This window comes from Petaurus breviceps, unplaced genomic scaffold (assembly GCF_028583685.1).
Source record: "Petaurus breviceps papuanus isolate PSGF00001 unplaced genomic scaffold, PetGlider_PUasm1.0 175, whole genome shotgun sequence".
Taxonomy (NCBI): domain Eukaryota; kingdom Metazoa; phylum Chordata; class Mammalia; order Diprotodontia; family Petauridae; genus Petaurus; species Petaurus breviceps.
The window spans coordinates 7,156,365-7,180,325 of NW_027185764.1; the positions used below are offsets into that span (position 1 = coordinate 7,156,365).

The following is a 23,961-nucleotide window of genomic DNA, read 5'->3' on the forward strand; positions in this document are numbered from 1 at the left end:
CTAATGTGACTTTTAAGTGGTACTTGAGATAATCAGCTTCTCAAAGACCAGTCTATTTGAATCTCATTAGTAAGTGCTATATAAATGTTAGCTATTATTATTTTTTTTTGTTAGCCCCTAGACTCTCTAGTTCTAAGGTCTTCCAGGGAAGGCTGGGATAATTATTTATGTCTTGAATACTTGGGAGGGGGAAGGAGCTGCAAGGGTGTTCTTGCCCAGGGATAAGTAGACATAGTTGGCATCTAAAGGTCCCTTCCAATTCTGAGATTCTATGTATGATTCTGTAGGACACTTTGCTAAATGTTGAAGACATAAAGATAAAAATGAAAAATAATCCCTGCCCTCAGTGAATATATGATCTACCCATCTGTAAACAGAAGGGTAAATGCCAGATTATTTGAGGAAGAGAGGACTAAAAACCAGGTATATCAGGAAAGACTTTCTGTAGGAGGCAGCACATGAGTTGAGCCTTTAAGAAAGCTAAGGTTTTGGGGGTGGCTAGGTGTAACTTTAGGCAAGTCACTTAACACCAATTGCCCTCCAAAAGAAAGCTAAGGTTTCTAGGGATATGCCTTCTACATATGGAGAACAGCCTGTGCAAAGTCCTAGAGGAAGGAAATGGAATGCCAAGTTCAAGGAACAGCAAGTAGGTGGGTCTAGCTGGGATAGAGAGTATGTGAAGGGGCCGTGATGGTGAACTATTTAGAAAGCTGTGCTGGGGCCAGATTGTGAAGGAATTTAAATGTCACCCTTAGAAGCTTATACTTTATCTCAGAAGCACTAAGGAGCCACTGACAACTCTTGAGCAAGAGGAATCACATGACAAGATCTGTGCGTTAGGAAGATTATTTTGCTGTGTTGGGGGGATGCTTTGGAGAGAAAAGACCGGAAGAAAGGAAACCAGTTAAGAAGTTATTTCAGTAGTCCTTAAGAAACATGATGAAGGCTTGAGCTAAAGGGGAGGTCACGTGAAGAGGTGGAAAGAAGGGGATGGAGAAGAGAGATGTGGTAGAGGTGGCATCAACAAGGGTGAAGAGAGGTATGAGAGAGCTTAGGGTCACTTCAGGATTTCAAACCTGGAGTACCTCAGCAGACAGGGGGACATTTGCAGGAGGGGGAAAGATAATGGGTTCATTTTGGACACATTAAACATATGCAACAGATGGAGATGTCCAGCAGGCAGTTTGTGATGTGGAACTAGAGCTTGGGAGAGTTTAGGATTGGATCTGTAAACTTGAGTCATCTGTAGGCTCCAAGTGAAAGGAACTTTTTGCTTAATTTCCATTTCCTTAACCCTCCAACATAGGTCTTATTTTCTAGCTCTTGTCTCCTCCACCCTTTTTTTGCTTTTCTAAATTTTCCCTGTTGTTCATATCCATCCTTCTTTTGATGTAGAGAATAAAATAGAACTTAGTTCATCATGGTTTAGTTCTGAGTATAAGATAATAATTTTCACTATTCTACCATAATACAAAGAAGAATCAGTAATGTGAATTCAAACAAATTTCCAGAATACTTGCCTTAAGAAGCAGTAACATATAACACAACAGTGTGCATATTTAGTTATGATACATGGGGTTTAGCTAATACTGTCTGTGCAAACAGAAGTCCTTCATTCATCCCCACCCAGCATCACTATGACTTTCAGAATTACGGCTCTGTGTTACCATTGTAGTCAGCTTGTTTTCCATGGTGACTCTTGTGTCTTTTTAAGTCATACTTTGTACATAGTTGGCTCTTTCCCATCTTGAATTTGGGTAAATTGCTTTTCTCCCACAGATGACACTTACAAATGGCACTTTGAATTTTTTTTCTATCTCCCAAGGTGCTGCTCATGCCTCTTTAGATGGTGTCAGCCACAAACTCCTGTAGAGATGCTTTTTCTTTCATCATTCATGCCAGTGATGAGAACATTAAGTGGCAGCAGCTTCTTTGGAACACTGTTCTCTCTCTTAAGACTGAATGATTTTATTCTAGTACCTGGAACATAGTAGCCCTTTAATGATAGGCAGCTGGGGGCAATGGGCCTGGAGTCAGGAAGACCCAGCTTAAGTGTGACCTCGGACACTTGGGTGGCCCTGGGCAAGTATTTAGCCTTTCTTCACCTCAGTGAGAATCAAACGAGATGGTAATTGTAAGTACTTAGCACAGTGCCTGCACATAGTAAGCTCTATATGAATGTTAACAAAATGATAAATGAGATTGTAGCTAACCTGCTTAGAATACATATGTTTAGCCAGCTGAGGACCTTCTTGATTATTGTATAGTGTAGGAGAGTCTGGTGAACATCTGAACTTTTTTTTTAAATAAGGAAAGAAAAATTATAAAACATTTGTTCTGGAAGGAATTTTGTGACTTGCCCAAGGTCACAGAGGTAAGTGAAGCCAGTGGTGAAAGCACAAACCAAACACAGATGGGCTAAGCTTCAGGAGACTCTTTCCTGTTGGGACGTCGTCCTGCTGGTGCTTCCTAGCATGTAGCCATGGAACCATGGAGCAGTGGTAACCCCACCTACTTCCTGAGGTGCAAGGAGCCTCCTTTTGGAAGTTTAACCAGCTGACTTCTCTCTGCGAGTTGATTTAAAGCTTTATGTATGAGGGTGTCTGACTTTATCTTTTAGTGATGGACAAGACCACGGCCAGTGGCAGAAGTGCTGCGGAGGTGGCTCAGGCAGTTCTCACAGCTGTGGGGAAGAAGAAGAAAGAAGTGTTGGTGGCAGACCTGCTGCCTTGTCTGGCCATCTCCCTGAGAACTCTGTCTCCTCGGCTCTTCTTCTATCTCATGGCAATGAGAGCCAGAAAGGAAAGGAAAGTCAAGGACTCTTAGTCCTACTTCAGAGAGGCTTTGTTCGAGACCAAGCACATGCCTCCTGATCTTGGTTTGGTAGTGGTATGTGCAACAAGTGATCGAATGGAAACATTAAAGGGTCTAACAGTGGGGAAGGTGGAGAGCTATTTGCTGCAGGTAACTGGCTAGCCTCTTGTGGCAGGGAAAAGGAACTAAGGAAATTATGCTGAGCTCACAAGAGAAAGGGATGCATGTCTGCAATTGTGAAAAAAATGAGCCTAGCCCGAGTCTGATGGGCACAATATGGACCTGCCGGAGAAACCACATCTCCTGGCACTCCCATGTCGCCAGTTTTGCTCTCTCCTGTCAATCAGTACAATCCTGAGTCAGAAGATCAGGATTTGTTCCAGTGGTTTGACAGGCCTTGGCTTACCAAAAATTACTTAGCCTGTTAATCTTCAGCATATAGCTCATCCCTGATCCCTCCTGGAAGCCTCCGTACATTTGAAAAAACAATTTCTTCCATCTGTTCTACAGAATTGTTCATTTTTTTTTAGTTCTGTCCTGTGAACTCTGGGGTGTAAGGAACTCTGGGTGTGGAGATTCCTTCCACTTAAGACAGTTGCCATGGGTACTGAAAGATGTTTTAAGTAGCTTGCCCATATCAGTGTCTATCAGAAGCAGGACTAGAACTCAGGTCTTCTGACTCCAGAGTCAGCCATGGTGCTCAACATTTATGCTGCTTCTCATTCAACACATTAGCAGTATCTTAGCATTTAACCTCTGGTGCACTGACCCTAGACTTAGGAGCTTCTGACATACCCTAGATTTTATTGAAATTGTAATATCAGAGAAATGCCAGATTCATTCCCACCCAACATACCATAATAAATATAAGGTGGCAAATAACTGAGAATACAGCAATAGAAATTTGAGTATCAGCTACTGACAATACCACCAGTCTTGGCTACAGTCCAAAAGCAAGAGTTAAGAAATATGAAGGTGTTGGGGCGGCCAGGTGGCTCAGCAAGTAAGAGCACTGGCTCCAGTGTCGGGATGACCTGGATCAAATCTGGGCTCAGATATTCAGCACCACACCCAGAAATAATAACTGGCCGTGTAACCTTGAGCAAGTTACTTAACCCCAATGCTTTAAAAAAAAAAAAAAAGAAATATGAAGGTGATCAACACGTAGTTCTTCAGAGGGCCCAGCTGAGTATTTGCCCTGTGACTACCACAGAAGTTAAATCAGCCACATTTCACATTGGGTAAGGGCTCATTACAGTTACAGTTCCTGGGAAGGAGGAGAATTAGGAAACCTCCCCTAACCCAAGGTGTCCTGGGCATTCCGAGGATCCTCGGCTGTTCTATGGAAGCAGATAAGATGGGAAGTGGTTCTCTTCCCACCCCAGAATATTGGCAGACACTTAAGTTCGCTGTCATTCAGGCCCTTATCACAGGAGTTTTCTTCTCAGCAGAGGACGGCACTGGTGGGCAAGTGAAACAAACCAAGAAAGTAATCCCTAGCCCAGAGACCCGGCGCCAGTTAAGATTCCTGTCCCCAGTTGTGAACAAAACTAAAAATTTCCTTTAATTTTCTTTCTTCTCACTTGTAGTGAGTGTGACCATATTGTTACATTGTCCTATACATCTGCAATATTAAATAAGGCCATTTACAAGTAGTAGGTAGTGCTTTTTCTTAGTGTTTGAAGCTCCATGCTCTGCTTGAATACTGGTGACAGTGAAGTTGTTGATAAAGGTGGTTGTTTGGGAGTGTTTAAGACAAGCTAGGACTATAAAGGTCCATCCAGTTATTTATTGGGACACTGAAAAATCCAGTGGCCTTTTCTCCATGTTTACTCTGTGACTACTCCTTGATACTTTTTTTCTCTAGGTTTTTGAGACACCCCTCCCTCTCTTGGTTCTCCTCTCATGTTTATCAGACCATTCCCGTATCCTTAGCTGGATCCCCTCCAGATCACACCTTCTAATTGTAGGTGTCTCAGAGTTCAGTCCTGGGCTCTCTTCTTCCACTCTGTTGCTACACTCAAGTCATCACATCAGCTCCCATGGATTTAATTACCGGCTCTATGTCAAGGATTCTCAAATCTACCTTTCCTGCCCCAACCTCTCCCTTAACTCTCCCCTCCTACCTTGCCAGTCTTCTTAGTTGCAATACTGGCCTCCTGGCTGTTCCAGAACAAAACATTCCATCTCTCAACTTGTGCACCAGTGCCTGGGATACTCTCCCACCTCGTTTCTAGAGGAAGCCCACCTTACCTAATTCCAGTTCCTTCCCTTTTTATTGCTTTAGGATAATTTAAAAGCTTCACTATTGTGGTTCTTTAAAGTTTTCAAGGTGAAGACAGTAACAGAACTTTTCAAATTTGCCATTTTATCTTTAGAAGGTGTAAACTCAGATGGGCAGTCGATTATGGCTCATCATTCAGATTCCACAAAGTTACACTCCTGGGACTGAAATGTGCTTGTTAGTAATGAGCACCTGAATACCATTAACTTGCCAACACTAGAAAAAGCTGATGTTGGTTCTGTCCAGCACAGCAGCATGGTCCTGACTTCACAACCAAAATGATCCTACTATTTTCTGGATTATAAAACTTGTCCAAGGTACTCAGGTTCAGGTAAGTGTCCCGTTTTCAAAGCCCTACTTAATTTTACTTCTCCAGCAAAGGAACATAAGAATATATTTATATTCTGTAGAGCGGGATCTACCAAAAATTCTATGTGAAATTTAGCCAGTAAATGGTTCCTGGCAAGTTTTCTTAACCAACAGTAAAGTTACAGAAGTTGCTCTTTGGAGGATCCAAGCAACAATGAGTGTTTGCCCAGTGGTCAGGTCTTACACGTGGCATATTTAGCATGTCCAATTAATGTCTGGTCAGTGAATGATGAGATATGAAGTCAAACTGTGGTTGGAACATTTGCAAGCTGGAGAAGGTCCAGGAGGATGACCAGGAGGAGGAGACTGAGTACTATGGCATGCTAGGCTTGGCTAAAGAAACATTAATTTGGAAAAGAGAACACTTAGGGGGAGAGAGCGTAATAGTGACAGTGATAAAGCAATGCTAACTGCCCTCAAGTGTCTGAAGAGCTTCCACATGACATGGAAGAGGGATTGGATTGGCTCTGCTTGGCCCTGGAAGATAAGATCAGGAGCAATGTGTGCAAGCCCCAGAAAAGAAAGTGTCGGCTCAGTATAAGGAGAGAAACAACCCCATCTTAGCACCATGTGCTGCCTCAGGAAATAATGGCTAAGGCTCAGGTTAGTTCAGATGAACTCTAAAGGTTCATCCTTTATGTTCTGGGTAACTAAGATTTATATTCATAAACAGGAAGGTTTTCATTCTTCTCAAAACACTAGGCAGCTAGGTGGCTCGTGAATAGACCACCGCCCCCTGGAGTCAGGAAGACTTGTCACTTAACCCCAGTTGCCCCTCAAAAAAAGACAAAATACCCCCCCAAAAAAACTAATTAATCCATATCAGTAACCTTCAGTTGCTAGATTGATTCTGAACAAATCATTTGCACCTTAGTTTTCTCAAAAGGATAACACTTGCAGCAATTTAATAAAGTCATTTTTGAGGCTCAAATGAAATATTATAGAAGCATCAGTGATGTTCCATTTCCCCCCAAAAGGCAAAAATTCACTTAAGATTTACATTACCACTCTAAAACCAGCACTGGATTGATAGGATACTTTTTGGTATGTTTGGTATAAACACTACAAATGAATTGTCAGTTTAAAAAAACCTCATCTGAGGAGAGGATGAGAAAAAATGGTCAGACCTCATAGCAGAAGCCAGGATATGATGTTTTCCAGTTTCCTTATAGACAAGGTCCATTACTTTACATGTCTTATTAACAAAAATTTACTGTTTGGCTACAGAAAACATAAATAAGATGGTACTTCAGAATCTGGGTTATTTTCTTAACAAAACACACCCTGTTAAAGGCTTCTTGGGAAGTCCACCTGTTTACACAGCTTCTATTTCTCTGCCTAACACCTCCTCAGCTGGCAAGTGATCTTCCACTGCTCAAGTTGAAGGCCTATCTACTTCAAGCCCCCACAGCACCTGAAATTTGATTTGTAGGCAGAACATTTCCAAACAGGGCAAGTGCCTCTCTTCCCAAGTCAGGGCCTGTTACATAAACATTTGTCATTCAAGCAAAACAGGATTTCCAAGTAGGTAACAAGCTTCTAGATCCCAGAGGGGGATCATCATTACAACAGGATTTCAATTAGCTCTGCAGAATCAAGTAGGGATTTATTGGGATTACTTTCCCTGTGGCCATTGTTAAACTAAAGATCCGAAAGACCATTTTGCCACCCATACCAAATATGAATGCTTTGGGCATTCAGGCTGTAGAGATAGGATCTTTTGGCAGTTTTAAAATCTTAAATCTAAATCACAAGTGAATCTGGCAGTCTAGCAAACGGGCACCCAGAAGAGAGAATGCAGCTAACCACACAGGTATTTTTCATCCAGGAGAAATGAGCAGAGAAATTTTAACTCTTGTCTTAGCTAGGGCAAGAGTTTCTCATCTTTTTGAGAGATTTCCTGGGTGTTTTGTGATCACTGGGGAGGGGAGTAATGGCGATGTCAATTTGCCAAGTGTAGTGCTCCTCTTCCCTCTTTCACAGAGCCAAGCGGAACCACGTGAGTGACCGAGTAAAGCTCTGTAATCTACTGGATAGGGACTCTTAAGTCATTCAAATGGATCTCACTGTGGTGCAGAAGGCATCCCTCAAACAATAAACTTCTAAGACACAAAATGAGAAAATTGTTATTACGGTACTCTCAGCTATACGCCGCCATCCTAAAAGCTGATCCTTAAAAGTAGGTACATGTAAAAGCATGGAGAGAGAAAACACTTGAAATGCTCATTATTTTAATGGTCAATAGCTTCTGGCTGGCTCTGGATGGTACAGTTAAACAATATACTTGAAAGGTTCCCCCCACCCCCAAAAAAGCATTTCACACCCCCCAATACAGTTTGCTTCCATCAACATTCCACTGCTGGGTCAGACTTCCACAGCCTAGAACATGTCTGGAGTCACTGCAGATTCACATATTAGTGTAATGAGCTGAAAATCCCTTGGTGTAGCAGTGATTTGTCTTACTCTGAAAAATAAAATATTAAACCAAACACCTTCCCAGTCTCCGCTGCATTTCATCCTGTGGAAATCTGAATGCACTGTTGTCCTTTGTGGGTGCTCTCCCTCCCTTCTCTACTGAAATCATACGGCATATAGCTCGTAAATCTTCTTCACACAGTACACCAGGGCAGCCAGTGCTATCGTGTTGTGCAGTCTCTTTCTGTGCAGGTCATCCTTCCTCACCAGCACCACAGGGGTGGAGGAAGTGAGCGTGTGCAGAGGCAGTCGGGAGAGTTTATAGGCATCGTACTCCACTTGATACTTGCAGCAGGGGTCAAACTGCCAGGAGATTCCATAGAGGGTGCAACAGGCCATGCTCAGCACGCCGGCAGGCAGGGAGATGTAATGGGAGTAATCTAAGGGGAGTGCCAGTGGGGTGAAGAGGCAGGCGCTGCCCGCCAGCACGGCCGTCTTGTGCAGGCAGTTCCCGACCGTGATCCAACGGGCCGTCTCATCGCCGATCCGGGTGGGCTCTATGACGATGTATTTGTACTGCGCCTCCAGAGCCTGCTCCAGCTCGTATTCAAACTGGTCTTGGGCATTCTCTCCATTGTAGATTTCATGAACGATATAACACTCTGTGGCAGACAAGGTTACCCTGTTAAGGAGAGAAAAAAGAGACAATTAAACAAGGAACCTGGCTTGCTTAATTTCAACAATGTCAGCTTCTTAGCGGGGAATTGGGAGGGAGGAAGTTCTGCTTAAATGTGAAAAGAGCCAACACCTTCAACAAGCCCCCTAAGGAATGTAATCCAGGTATCCTGGTTTCTGTTGTGGGGTTTCAGGCACAGACCACCTCCAATCCAATCAAAGGCATTTACTAAGGACGGAAGTTCCAAGAGGAACTAGCAGCTTCAGAAGTAAGACAGGTCATTTTATAGTGTAATAATGCTGATTACACAACAGAAATGATTAATATTAAAAAGGCAGGTTTGTCAAGGGTTTGGGTAATAAGGGAGGGGGCCTGGCCAAGTGGAACTATGCATGCTATTACCCACAATGCATACAGAAAAACCATTATAAGAAGCCTCTACATCATAGGTTCAACTATCACTGCACGGGTGGCTCCTTAGTCTTTTCTATTCTTTTGGGGTCCACTTCCTGTTTGGGCATCCTGGTGTTGCTGCTTTCTGATTGGCTGGCTACTGTGGTCCTGTCTGAGATTAGATGGAAGTGGTTGTAGATGAGTGCATGGAAAGACCTGTTGTTTCTGTGGGAAATACAAGGTCATGGGGCAGTGGCTAGCATTCCATCACATGACCACTCCTGCTATTCTAGTGAAGCATCTAGTTAGGATGTAGGGGCAATGGACCTGCTCTTCAGTGAAGCAGACTGATCGATTCTGGGGGCCTGTGGTGTGGTTAAAGGCAGACTGGTTAAATGAGGACATGCCTGCCGGGGGGCAATTTCGTAATGCAACGTATGCCAGATCTAGTTCTGCCCTGCTGCAGATAAAAATTGGAGCTCAGTTCAAAAGCTGGGGGAGAAGGGGAGAGTTGTATTTCTCCAGGCTGTCACCTTTAGCACACTAAAAGAAGTGCACAAAACTAAATTTGCTATAATCTAAGGCAATACACACTGATAATAGGTAATATAACACCATGCCCTCAAAGGAAGTCATCTTTGTCTCTAAGAACAAAGGGTACAATAGTACTATTTAGTCTTTAGTGACTGAGCACAAAGACTTTTTGGCTTGGAAGTCAGGAGACCAAAAGGCCAGAACTCCTCAAAAAGTTATCAGTGACACCAGCCCTACTGTCTCCTTTCAAAGGCTGCCCAAATACCTGTTTGATGGTTTCAGGGATGTTAAAGGCTTGTAGAACCTTATGAATAGCAATGGAAAAGGTAATTACTACAAATTTCACCTTGTTGGGAACTACAAACTTCTTCCTGAAGACAGACTAACTTGAATGTTCTGGTCTCTTGACTTTACATATATTATCACAATGGAGTAAGAAAAGGTGTTATTACCAAAACTTTAACAGAAATTAGTCAATTGTTCAAGACTCCAGAACACATCCAGTTAGGTATGACCAACAACCAGTTTATTGTGGGGCATTTCTGAATCATCACTGAAGCATCACTGAAACTGGAAACTATCAAGGATTTTGATTCAGCTTCAGTCCACTGCAGGAAATTCTCTACTGTATTCGATCATATACAGTAAGCAAGTATTAAACAGGGCCTAAGGAAATTCAAGATAAGAATTTATCTGACAAGGAAACAACACGTCATATCATCCACTTGTATTGCTGTGAAATCAGGAAAAACTTCACTAAGGATATAATAAATGCAAATACCTGACATTTATATAAGTGCTTTAAGGTTTACAAAGCACTTTATAAAGATGGGTAGCTCACTTTCACAAACTACTGCTAGGGGCAGCTACAGTGTTTCCCCGATAATAAGACCTATCCTGAAAATAAGCCCTCCCCTTACTATGTAAGATTCCTCTAAAATAAGCCCTATTGAGATTGCTACTGTAGTGAAGGTGATCCCCTGCGCTACCCGCTACATTACGGTACCCTCTGTATGCACCATCCGTCTCCCCCCCCCCACGCACGCCACGCTCCGAGCTGCATCCAATCAGAGCTGCAGCAGTGAGCGCGTCATCCTGTTCTTTATTGAATTCATTATTGAATAAAGGTACATTTTTGTTCACATTTACCTGTCTATTAAAATTGCTGTCAATATTCATTAAAATAAGCCCTCCCCTGAAAATAAGCCCTCTGGTGTTTTTCTGTCCAAAAAAAAATAAGACAGTGTCTTATTATCGGGGAAACATGGTAGGTGGTGCAGTAAATAGAGCATTGGCCCTGGAGTCAGAAGGACCCAATCGGACCTCAAACACTTAGCACTTACTAGCTGTGTTGTGTTGGGCAAGTTACTTAACCCCAACGGCCCTGCCTTCCCCCCTCCAAAAAGCAGAAAAAAAAGGTCCATATGCTAAGCACAAAGCTGCTTATCCTTCCAACTTACTAGTCCTAGTACCTGGAAACAGACACTCAAAAAGACAAACATCATGTTTGCTGCACCTCCCTTACTCCAACCCCACCCCCTTCTATTATGGGCTAAACTGTCCTCAGGAACTTCATCTCTTCAGATCACAATTTCCAAAACTGAACATGGTATTGAAGATGTGATTTGAAGTGTCCTTACTACATTCCTTGTTCTGAGAACTTCACTTAGATTTGATAAAGTCCAGAATAAAGCCTTTGTGAGAGTTGAGTCACTTATCCATGCTGAGTCCTGTTCCGTTTAACATGAACTTCCCTCTCCCCCATTCAGCACACATACTGGTTGACTTACTGTTTTAAGCTCATCAAGATCTTTAATGTGGAAATGAATAATATGATTGTATATAACTTATCAGATTGCTTACTGTTTTGGGGAAGGGGAAAAATTTGGAACTCAAAAATCTTATAAAAGTGAACACTGAAAACTATCTTTACATGTAATTGGAAAAAATACTAATGGGGGGGGATCTTTTAAAGTCTTGTTTTTACTAGCCAATATAATTACTATTTCTTCTTGGTTTTTCATTATTTGATAAGTCTACTTTCATCAGCCAACAAAAAATGTTGGCTACAGAACACTGAAACAAGCAACTTAAAAACTTCTGACACCAGTCCAACTTGGGTCCAGCTGTTCAATTTCATAATTAAACTTAACTATGCTGGTATAAAAACCCTGCTCTCATTTCTCCATCTTGTCCATAATATCATGAAAGACTCTGTAAAACACCTCTCTGAAACAAGACAAAGCTATTGTTGTTTGTCCTTTGTTCTCAAAAAGGATGGTGTCACCAGCCTCACTTTCTCCTCCACAGCCATCTGGGTCCAGATTTGGATCAGGATTACCAAGAGATGAAACCATTCTATTGATACCTACCAAGGAAAGAGGCTGCTTGCTATTATTTTAATGCAAGCTCCTGGTTATCATTATTTTCTATGGGCCAATAAAGACTGATCTCTAAGTGGTCAAAAGATACTATCCTGAAGAACAACAAGGTCATTTGGAATATATCTCAAGCTACACCCAAAGATCTAGAATTAACTGTGTGAAGACAGATACCTGACTCAAACTTTCTAAGTTTGCTATCTAGTTTAAAATTGTTTTTATACTGTCCACATTTCCCCCTGTATACCCAAACATCCACCCTTTTCCAGAGAACCATCCCTTGTAAACAAAGAATCATTTTTGTTATTTAGTTGCCCCCAAACCAGATCATCTAAGTGAAATATTTTCCTCCATCATCAATAAGAAAGCAATGAGTAAAATTATAGGGTATATAAACCAGGAATGTCAGACTACAAAGAAAAAAGGCAGGTACTTGTGATTTATTGAAATAGCAGATTTCAAATGTTACTCTCAGGATAAGTCAACTTTTTAAAAGCATTAAGGTAGAAATTAGCCTGAGGCAAAGTTTAGTTTTAGTCAACTTACATGTTAATTACGGTAAACAACTTATTATAGCTCTCCCACATGCTCCCATCAGAATGAAAAGTAATTATTAATGAACTGATAACTGTTCCTAAAAGCAGTCCTAGGAGATAATACTGTCACAGGATATAAACATGGTAGGAGAGTAAAAGGTACTGGGGCCCATTATAATAAGAAGCAGGTTTGAATTGAATGTGTAGAGCCTAGAAATAACCCTCTTATCCCAGGGAATGAAACTGTTCATTAATTTTGGCTAAAATAGACTAGTCCATTCTAATTAAATTGTGTGCTATAATTCAATTTTGTATACTCTAAAGATGGCAATCATGGGAATTAACCAGGTGGTAAGCTAACTGCTGTGCTTTGAGGACAAATTAGTTCCCTAAAGGCAGTTGGGGTACATAAATATCATCAGTTGTTATAATGCTTCCAACAATGTGTTGCCAAAACAGTTTGTCCACAGTGCAAAAATAGCAGAGTCTAAATCTATCATTATCAGTTCTTTCTTGAGGAGTAAATTAATAGTTATAAAAGCAGGTAGAGACCTTGAATAGAATTCTGCATAAATAGGTCTTAATTTTGAAGAAGTGTATGAAAATTAAGTTCATGGGAATCTCTGGATTTTCAAATGCCATCAGCTAAAAGGGACCCCTTTTCCTTTGCCATGACCCTATAAAGAGTAAAGAGATCAGAAAGTGAAGAGGTAAAAGTACTTTATAAAGACAAAGAGGAAGTTGCTTCAAATTTAGTTTAAAAAATTATCAAAGTGATGTTCCTGAGATTCAAAGATTTAAAGGCTGAGAATCAAGAAATGCTGAACACACTATCCCCTCAAAGGACCTCTGATCAAGAAGTCTATACGCTCTAGAGACAAATCTCAAAAACAGGTTTTGACCAATACCTCAACTTCTCCAAATGAAGCATGAGTTAAACCTTTTTTTGCGAAGTGGATCACTTTGGCAATCTAGTTAAGCCCATTGAGAGGCCTCAGAATAATATTCTTAAATTAATAATTTTTTTTAAACCATGGTACCTGAAAAGGTATCTCTTGCAAACATACATCTTTAGTCTTCATCCCAATCCCGTTTTCCCAATTCCCTGCCATTCTTTTCTACTCCTAGTGAGCATTCTACTTCTATGGCCTCACATGTAGTAACTACTTTTAGTAGTCTTAGTCAATACAAAGTGGTAAAAGATATTGAAACAAAGTATTTCCCCAGGGCTCAACATGTGAAAAAAAACAGGGAGAAGCAAACAAGCTAAAAATTTCAATTTTGATTCCTTTGAAGAACTAGTTATTTAAAATTAAAGTTACTGCTGAAATATATGAAACAGCTCATAATAGGCAATTATTTTAAAACTGTTAAGTTTTCCATCTCAGGACAACCTGTCCTTTCTCAACCACCATGAATTGTATGGCAGCTTTTTGAACATGGATCTCTTTTTATTAGGAGTACCAACCTGTCCTACCAGGTACCACCCTTATAGAAAGGGTACATTCTGTACATGAAAAGTGTAGTACTTGATATTCTAGTTGAGTAAAAATTACTAGAAAAGATAAACATAATTTTATTAGTGTATGCACGTGTGTTTTATAATGAAATATTTAAAAACAAATTTAGTATTTCAAGACAAATAGCTATATCCTGTCACCATGCCTTCTTCCTGAGTCCCTCCAAAAGCATTAGGGGGATCCACTGTTAAGAAAATTTGATCACTGTTTACACAGAACTAAAACATATAAACACGCTTATAAAATGTGCAAAACCATAAACAATGAAGTTTTAAAACTCAAAAGTAAAGGTCACAGAATCTCAGGTGGAAGAAGTCACAAAACCTGCTGAAATCCAGCCCAGAGCAGAACAATGGTGTCCAGTCAAAGGAGGGACTCGCCACCTCTGGAGGGCAGCCTATTCCACTTTGGGACTATTACCATGTAAGGACATTTTCCTCTTCAATCAGGTCTAAATTGACCTTTTAAATTCCTACCCATTGTTCCTACTTCTGCTTTCTGAGAACACTGACACAAATCAAGTCTAATCCATCTTTGACCTGACTGCCTTTCAAATACCTGGACAGTTATCAGTCGGTCCTCCCCACCATCTTTTCTCAAAAGTTTAATCATCACTAAATTCTTCACCCAATTCTAATGTCATGGTTTCAAGGTCCTGGTTGTCTTGTTTAGGATGTTTCTACTTGAAAGTGCAGCTTGGCAGAGGAAGCCCACCAAACACCAGCAACTCAGAGGGTGAATAGGAAATAGCAGAGATGCTCCAGCAGGATTCAGCCCAAGCAGTAGTGCTTGGGGCATGACAGGCAATGGCAGCACCACTTGGGGACCTGAAAAGAACTGTCTAATCTTGCCTGCTGAGAATTAACTTAGACCTGCCTGGGAAGGAAGAGATTTCACACACTGCCTCTCCTCCAGAGATGTACTATACCAAGTCCCCTTTGCCCAGTCCACAAAACATACAATTTGTCACCAGGCTCATAAAGCTTTTCAGATACCCATAAGTTCTGTGACTGATTTCTGTAGGTTTATTGGCACACAAGCTCTTCCCTCCACAAGACATTGTTATCCTCCTAGAGTCTATCTACCTTCAGGCACAACTCAGATCACACTACTAATGGAGACTTTTCCTGATCCCCAATAATGGTTAGTGATTTCTATCTCTTGAAATTATTCTGCATGGCTTTGTATATACTTTGTATCTATTTTCACCAAGCTGTTCATCCTGATGCTGCATGATCCCCTGCCACCCCTACCCCAGCCCAGGAGTCCTTGAGGGCAAACTGCTTTATTTTTGTCTTTGTGCCCTGAGTCTCCTTCCTGGAGACACTGTTTGGTGAATCAACTGGCTTTCCAGAATTTAATGAGACAAGATAAGTTAACATATTAAAATCAAAGACAACAAATAATCTTCTGTCACAACTCATTAAGATCAAGGTAGACAGTGCATGTAACCACCCATTAAGCCTACATTTTTAAAATTCTCTGCCACGACTAACATGGATCATTAGGACTATAAAGGCTGCCAAGATCATGCTGTTTGGTGGTTCAGCTTTGAACTGCTGGTACTGATTTTTTCATCCTGTTTTAGTTAAGCAATAAAATAGTTCTATTGCTCCACTGAGTAAGCTACCGTGTTTCCCCGATAATAAGACCTATCCCAAAAATAAGCCCTCCCCTTACTGTGTAAGATTCCTCTAAAATAAGCCCTATTGAGATTGCTACTGTAGTGAAGGTGATCCCCTGCGCTACTTACGGTACATTACGGTACCCTCTGTATGCACCGTCCCCCCCCCCCCGGAAATGCACGCCGCGCTCCAATCAGAGCTGCAGCAGTGAGCGCGTCACCCTGTTCTTCCCCAGTGATTTGCTTATTGAATAAAGGTACATTTTTTTGTTCACATTTACCTGTTCATTAAAATTGCTGTCAATGTTCATTAAAATAAGCCCTCCCCTGAAAATAAGCCCTCTGGTGTTTTTCTGTACACACACACACAAAAAAAAAGCCAGTGTCTTATTATCGGGGAAACACCGCGGTATTCCTACTCTCTAGCCATCACCCAATACTGTACCACTATATTCTTCTAAGACTCACGTAATCTAAATTGCACGCCCCCCCCAAAATCAAGATGGAGTTAAAACATTGCTTTATACTTTCCAAGCACCACTGTCCAGTTTCCTTCCAAACCAATCACTGGTTTGCAATAAAATATGTGACATGTAATAAGTATTTTTGGTTCTGGAAAGTGGCAAATAAAAAGCTTGTCTTTAGGGGATTTAGGCTTCTGACAAAAAACAAAAAAACAAAACTTATCTTTTTTTTTTTTAAAGCAATTGGGGTTAAGTAACTTGCTCAAGGTTAAAATGGCCAGTTATTTTGTGTGAGTGTTAATTATCTGAGGCCAGATCCCAGGTCTCCCAAGTCTGGGGCTGGCGCTCTTACTGCACCACCTGGCCGCCCCAAAAACTCATCTTTAACAGTTCAGGGGTGGAGAACATGTGGCCGGATGTGCCCTTCTGGTCTTTGGGTGAAGCCTTACAAGTTTTACACAACAAATCCTTTTAAGGGGATTTTTCTGTAAAAATTGGATTCAAAGGCTGTACCTGAGGACCTAAAGGGCCACATGTGGCCTTGAGGCCACAGGTTCCCCATCACTGGTTTAGATATTCTCAAATGATTTTCACTGCAGGTATTAAATGTGTATTAAGAATCAACATTAACTAAAAATACACATGATGACCACTTGTGTCCACCCCCCCCATGATTTTCAGTTCTTAGTTAGCAACCATCTACCACAAATATACATGTGGAAATATCCATTAACTAAACACCTGTCACCTGTCAAGAACCTCAGCCCCTTCCAACAGTTGACCTCAAAGCAACCAAAATTGGTAAACTCTCCATTCTAGTCAGGTGTTTATCTTTGCCGTTTCACCCCTAAAGGCCTTTACCTTTCCTTCACACACCCTAGGAGCCGAGCCTCCCTGCTCCACCTTGATGCCTTTTAAAATTGAAGGAGAAAACAGAAGTTGAACAATCAGTTCAATTCATTTCTGCTACTGTCACTGTATGTTGTTAATTCTTAATTTTCTCCCCATTAATTCATAGGATGAAGGTCACGTGCATATACAAACAGCTTTCAAACACTTTGTTGAGTTCCTAACAATAGCTAGTTAAGTCTGAAATCCTTCTGCATTTCCTGTGAACACTAACTATAGTTATTATGAGTCCAATTCAAATAATAGCAGTTTAGTCAAATTGGGCTTTGGGCAATGCCAACTTGGAAATGAAAATTTCCCCAAGGTATCTTACAATGTATGTAATTTATATAAATGTAAGGGAGAAATTTTTATAGAGGTAGACCTGAGTTTCTTTGCACACAAGTGTGTGTGGCACATGATTTACTGGTCAAATTCATCTACTGTCTCAACTGTAAGCTTCAGGGCAAAAATCCATCTTTTCCACACCTTGTAAACTCCAAGGACACAATACACACAAATAGAATTCAAGTGTTTGTAAACATCTGCTACAGAAAACGAAATATACCTATAATATGAATAAAATATTACTGAGAGCTGTTACTATGAACTGTTGTCCTGGAAAAAAAAAAAAGACCAGGAAGTCAGTTTCTATTAAGTAAGCCTAATCTAAACTCACACTGAAAACTGTTCCCTCTGGGGCATTGAACAAACCAATGATCAAAGTATTCATATTCCTGTACTGCAGAATTAAAGACCAGCAAGGAAGTTGGGTGGTATAAAGCCCAAAATATTAGTTCAAAAATTCCTAACAACTGTTACATTACTCCAAATATCCCAGCCTTCCACCCTTTAAAAGAAACAAGGGTACAGGAAAATATCTTCCTGTTCTTTCCATTGGCAACTGCTGTGACCAAAACATGCATGGCAACTTACAGGCTACTGAAACATGAGCAGATGTTGGGAAATGAAGGGGACTGGGAGAGAATGTCAGAGTGATGTACTTTGGTAATATTCCAGAACTCCACAAGCTCTGGTAAGTCTGGAGAGGGGCTATTAGTTCCCAAGAACTAGAGTAGATGGCTTCTTTTAGCCCTGGACCTTTCCCCTCCAGGCATAAAGACTTAAGTAATATTAAGATATCACAAATAAACCTCTGCTGGTTAATGGTAATAATGTCACCATACACCATAGGTGCAACTGGGAAGGCTGAGGAGACCCAGTGAGGCACGAATTTTATCTAATCACAGAACAACTCCTGAAAGGGGAGGCTCCACCCATCCATTATCCCTTTTGTCATTCTTTTTTTTTTTTGGAGGGGGAAGGCAGGGCAATCTGGGTTAAGTGACTTGCCCAAGGTCACACAACTAATAAGATTTATCAAGTGTCTGAGGTCACATTTGAACTCAGGTCCTCCTGACTCCAGGGGCGGTACTCTATTCACTCACTGCACAGCTTAGCAGCCCCTTATTCATTCTTTTAAAAAATTATTTCAAGGGGCAGCTAGGTGGCACAGTAAATAGAGCACTGGTCCTTGAGTCAGGAGGACCTGAGTTCAAATCCGGCCTCAGAAGCTTGACACACTAGCTGTGACTTTTGGGCAAGGCACTTAACCCCAACTGCCCTCCAAAAAAAGCAAAAAAAAAAATTTATTTCAGTTGGTTGATTGAAAAACAATGCCTTCATATGAGCTGAAGGTTAAATCAAGCCTGACCTGTCCAGAGTCTTTAATTTTCAGCTTTCTGAGCCTTGAAACAGGCAGTTAGGTGACCATTCCCATTTCCAGAAACTGATTATACACAGTAAAAAACATTATATTTTTGGTTAGATACTGGATCGTTAACATACTCAAGAAGAAATGTTTTACACTAGGCAGCTGTTTGTCAGATGAAATTTTTCATCTCACAAACTGTTAAGGCACCTCAATTCCAAACTTGAACTAAAATGAACCCAAGTATGACACATAATACAACTCCAGGAATCGGAATACAGCAATGGAGTGCCTACTTGAGTGAAGTATGAATCTATCCTTTGTTTGGCTGGCTAAGCAGAATATAACACGGAACTTTTCAAACATCTAGGCTTGGGATTTAATCCTCTACAGTCATGAGCAAAAAATACACTTGGTGGTCTTTTCCAAATCAGTCATGGAAAAAGCTCTACCACAAAGCCATTTATAAGAGTTCAAGAGTCTTTCTGAAGAGTTGCCAGGCTAAAGCTCTCGGATCTCACAGGTGCCTTCCAGCTTTAAAATCTACCAATCTAAAGATGCCAATAAGGACAGAAGTACACTAACAAAAGAGCATGAGACAACTTTCCTAGGACTTGCCCACATGCTTCTATTGTTCTTAAACCTTCAATTTAATGGCCAACATATTCAAAATGAGTACTAACCTAAAACTACCATTTCACCATCAAAATCCAAGTCAAATCAAAGACAACTTTGCATCAGTATGTGGACTCCACTGAAAAGTCAAGTTCCAGCTAAATAAGGTGTGATCCTGAAAAACTTGAAAGTATTCCCATTCAAATCCTTGTTTCCTAAAGGATGCTTCTGTAACATGGAATCCTAAGGCAATGGAGAGTATATTGGAAAAGGTTTTTGTTTTTTTAAGAGGCACCTCTGGCTTGGTAATGAAATGACTTGAACCTTGGAAAAATAAAAAATTGAAACCACCCTGGAGCCCCATTTACCTAAAAACCTAAAAGCCTTTGAAGGCTAATTATAAGTAGCAGCTGCAATAGCAGCAAAAAAAGAACAGGGTGCAAAGAAAATCCATTCAGTCAACTATAAAGAAGGAACCCCAAACAAATGACTATACTCACATTCAAACCATCACTGATGGAAGCAAACTCTTAAGGCCCCTGCGTAAGTCTAAGCAGCAAACATAGGGAAAGTAGAGCTGAGATCTGTTCCAAGTTGGCCCATGTATTGCAGAACACACAGATACCTGCACTGTTCTGTCCTAGGTGAGCAAGTTTGCCTCAAAGACTCCGGAAGGAACAAGTGGCATTCTGTTTGGTGCTCTTGCAGCCAGTGTGCTGAATTTTAGACAAGAATTCAGGGTACAGCTCAGAGTCTGCTGTTCTTCATTATAAACATGGTTGAATCCCTAGATTTAATGGAATATGTAAGAAGGAATTATTAAAGAGTCCATCTAGAATGGAGAACAAAGCAACATGCAAAAATATATTCACTATTTCCACCCCTCCATATCAGAATCCACAGCCACTGTAAACGTGGTTTCAATAGCTTCTCTTAAGGGGACCAAGTTGGATGTACAGAATCTCTTAGAGTGCTGCCCTTCCATTCTAAGACCAACTTCAGCGTTTCCAACTAGTTACTGCGTTAGGTTTTCCCAGGCTCCAAGCTCCACACACTAGACAATGTTGTTTTCAGAATTCCACCACAAACCAGATGCCAGGCAGGTAAATGCAGCAAGTGGTTTTAAAAGTGAATGAAAAACATAGAGCTGTAATTTTAATCAGTACAAACTGGACATGGAACAAAGTCATTTAAAAGTGCCATAAATAGTTTACTTCAGTCATAAGACCCAATAACATGCAGCCATCATAATTTATGGTAGTGTGTAATCAATTAATCTACCCTGCCCTGAAAGAGTAGTCCTCCCACCAGCCAAGCAAGATCTGTAGGTGTGCCACAGAAAGCAGCTGACAAGCTAGATCTAAATGGCAGTTATGTTTCCACCTCCTGCTTTGAGTGGGAAGTGGGTCTTCAGGGAGGCTGAGATCTGGTAAGCTACTACCCAAACAAAAAACCTAGCTAAGTTTACAAGGAAAACAAATAGGCAACCTTCAGCCAAAACAAGTGATATTGAAGGAGCTGAGAAATGAAACCAGAAAATCAAATGTCCTGCTTCTAGGAGGCATACCATAATTCTGTTACAAGTGTTACCAATGAGCCATTGGTTTGAATGGTTTCTTTCCTAGCTATCCAAAGGCACAAATCATTCGCTACGACATTTTGGCGGTACCTCCAGGGATCAGTCAAGGGTTTAAAATCCAGACAATGGAACCCGGCACCCCATACAGGATATTCTATCACAGGCATACATTTACTGAGGGTGTAATTCTTTTTCATTGATTCCTTTAAGTTTTCTAAACGGATACATACTACATACAGGGGATCTGAATACTTCGATTTCTAATACCATCTGGAAAATACAAAAATAGCTCTTTGACTTAACCTATCTTAGAAGTACCAGTAAACAACGTCAGAACCGCAACTTAAACACCGCCCGCCACCCGCCACCCGCCACCCCCTACTGCCCCCATCCCGTTTCAGTGATGAGGGAACAAAAACACATTAGAGACTTAAGAATACAGCGTCCCCTCTCCACCGGGTTCTTTCTTCAAAGCAATCCAAGCAAGTTATCTCTTCCTTCCCAATCTACTACATTAGCCCAATCAGGCTAGCAGACTTTCATGAGACACACGTTTCTTTTGTTTAACACACACACACACACACACACACACACACACACACACAGTCTCTCTCATAAAAGTTTTGGATAGCTTTAAGTACCAAGAACAGGAAAGGTCCTTCAGGATCTGTTAACTGACATTTCTAGAGGCAAAACCCAGGTTCCCCCGACCTCGTATGACAACTCCATCACCGAAAAAGGGAAACGCATTTCTGCCTGCCGACCCGAGCCCTGGGAGGGTAGGAAAAGGTCACCCGGAACGACGGGCTGGAAGGTTCCCGAGCCGCCTCGGCCGGGGCTGGGGGAGTGGGGGGCGGGCACCTCTGTCCTCGCGGGATCCACATCTGGAAAGGGCCTGGCCCGGTAAACGTGCACGCTTGCACTGACCTTCCCGCGGCTGACCTGCTTCTGTCACTACTGGTTCCTCTCCTCCAGCCTCCCCACCCCCAAAGGAACAGACCCACATGCGCACTCACACGCGCGCGAACGTACACACACACGCCCCCCCCCCCCCCGCCGAGCGCCCCCTCCGCGCCCCCAGTGGGGGATGGGCGGGAGGGGGAGGGGGCAGCCTATGGACGCACGCGGGGCCCCGGCCCCAGCTGGCACCTTGCCCTCGGGTCCTCCCCGCACGATCCGGGCTCTCCGCGGCCCGGACTTGGGCCACACTTCCCTCCAGAGTCGCCCACCCTGGACCCCACGGGAGGTGCCCGAGGCCGGCCCTCGCAGCCCGACATCCCACCCTGCCCCCCACCCCAGCTTCTCTCCTCGAGCTCAGATTCCAAGCGCCCCTCGGAAGACAGGCAGGGAGACCGAGCGGGCGGGGGGGGGAAGGAGGAGCCCAAAGAACTGAGGGGAGGGCGGGAGAAAAGTCCGGCGTCTAGGCCGCCGCCGCAGCACCGTTTGGTTCCCTTTGGCTTCCCGCGTCCTCCGCCCCTGGCCTGGGGTGGAACCGCGGCTCCCCCAAGCTCACCTCTCTCGGGCACTGCCGCCACTGCTGCCCGGGCCAAGGCGCCTCCTTCCCCAAGCAGCCATCTTGGAGACACTCCGTTCGCAAATGTCTCCGCCAGGGCGGCCGAGGGGTATCGGGAGTACTGAAGGGAAATGTAGTCCGGCCCTCGGCACCGGGATAGCCTGGGGTGTGGAAGCCTGAATCAAATGGGAACTACAACACCCACAGTGCACCGCGCCACCTCGCAAACCGTCTGCTCGCAACATGACTGGGAAATGTAGTCTCGATCCTGAGGGAGGAGCGCGACAAGAGGAGCCAAAGTCTCCCTCGCGTCCAGTGTGTTTTGACAAACTCATCCCTCCTCCAGGTGAGCCTACCAAAGAGTTCAGATGGAAAGGTCCAGCACACTCTAGCAAGCCACTGGCCCCAGAAAGACAAGCCGAATATTCACACGGGGAAAGCCTGTAATTCCCAGAATGCCGCAGGGAAGGCGCTTCTCCCTCCCCGCCCCCCTGGGTCTCCCGCCTCTCCAGCGTCCACGCTGCAGCTAAGGCGCCTTCTCCAGACTAGGCCTGGCAGCTGCTTATAGCTGCAGGCCGGGCCAGCGAGCGCCCCGCCCCTTCCTGCTCCGCCAGGGGTCCGACCTCCAAGTCGCCCCCTCCCACCGAGGCCAGCCAGGCGGGCCCTGCCCGAGAGAGGCTCTGTCCTTCCCGGGCGCCTTTACGCGCTAAGGTCATGGAGAGGAGGGAAGCGCATCCAGCCGCCCGCCCCCCGTTCGCTGTCCCCTCCCTCCACTCGTCCATTCATTCATCCGTCTCCCCTCCCTCCACTCATCCATTCAGCCTCCCATCGCCCTTCCTTCATTCACTCCTATTGAGGGACCCATCTCCCCTTTACTTTCACTTCATCCACCCTGTCACGCCCCCTTCTCCACTCACCCACTCATTTACCCATCGCCCCTTCCCTGCACTCATTCATCCATTCCCGCGTCCCTCCCGGCAACCTGAATTCCAGAGAAAAACAGCCCACGTCGTACAATTGAGTCTTTAATCAGAGCAAGTGAGTTAGGGCTCCCGATGCCACGCATCACGTGCTGGGGCATCCAAGGAGGGGGCTGGAGCAGGGTTTTTATGGGATACGAAGGCGGGGGAGGGGGCCAAGCTGCAGGTGGGAAGGGTCAAGGACGCTTCTGCCTTCCACCTGGTAAGTTGTTTTGCTTAACAAGCAAAAAAGTCCGTAGAGAAAGCTTGGCAATCTCAGAAGGGGAAGAGTTTGGGGCATTTGCAAAACTTTTCAGAGGCTGAGAGCATCGATGTCCGTAGAGTCTTGGGCAAAATTCATGTGTCTGGGAATGGGGACCAGGCCAGATTCAGTCAGCTGAGTTTGTCACTCCCTCCTTTCATTCATCACCCATTCACTCATTTCCCCTTTCTTCCACTCACCCATCCAACTACCAACTTTCTTTTTCTTTATTCATCCATCTATCTTCCCTTCCCTCTATTCATCCATTTGTCCATCCAAACAGTCAGCCATTAAGCATTTATTAACTGCCTATTGTGTGTCAAGTCTTCAGGAAGACTTGAATTCAAATTTGGCCTCAGACACTTAATAGCTGTGTGACCTTAGGTAAGTCACTCAAACTTCTGTTTGCCTTAATCCACTGGAG

The 23,961-nt window shown here is 43.0% G+C and overlaps 2 protein-coding genes across 6 annotated transcripts in view; one reads left to right on the plus strand and one right to left on the minus strand.

Annotated features, from left to right (window-relative positions):
• Positions 1-4,469, plus strand: part of DHRS7B (dehydrogenase/reductase 7B) — a 60,034-nt gene extending 55,565 nt beyond the window's left edge. For all 4 annotated transcript variants that reach the window (XM_069084713.1, XM_069084716.1, XM_069084714.1 and 1 more), the window contains exon 7: positions 2,621-4,469. In XM_069084713.1, coding sequence (XP_068940814.1) covers positions 2,621-2,826 — 206 coding nt within the window. In that variant the 3' untranslated portion in view covers positions 2,827-4,469. The remainder of the gene's footprint in view (positions 1-2,620) is intronic.
• Positions 4,470-7,681: 3,212 nt separating this feature from the next.
• TMEM11 (transmembrane protein 11) lies at positions 7,682-22,576 on the minus strand. Of its 2 annotated transcripts, none has more exons than XM_069084718.1 (2): positions 22,317-22,576; positions 7,682-8,564 (listed from the first exon to the last, which is right to left on the minus strand). In XM_069084718.1, the coding sequence occupies exons 1-2, from the start codon at positions 22,559-22,561 to the stop codon at positions 8,048-8,050; spliced, it is 762 nt and encodes a 253-aa protein (XP_068940819.1). In that variant the 5' UTR covers positions 22,562-22,576; the 3' UTR covers positions 7,682-8,047. The 2 variants fall into 2 exon arrangements, with proteins under 2 accessions (XP_068940819.1, XP_068940820.1); XM_069084719.1 differs by lacking the exon at positions 22,317-22,576 and adding an exon at positions 21,665-21,702.
• Positions 22,577-23,961: the final 1,385 nt, after the last annotated feature.

Excerpts from the sequence above, each read along its gene's own strand:
- TMEM11 (XM_069084718.1), bottom strand. The coding sequence starts at position 22,561 with ATGTTGCGAGCAGACGGTTTGCGAGGTGGCGCGGTGCACTGTGGGTGT. Across the intron at positions 8,565-22,316 it reads GGCGGCAGTGCCCGAGAGAG|GGTAACCTTGTCTGCCACAG; the intron begins GTGAGCTTGGGG and ends TCTCCTTAACAG.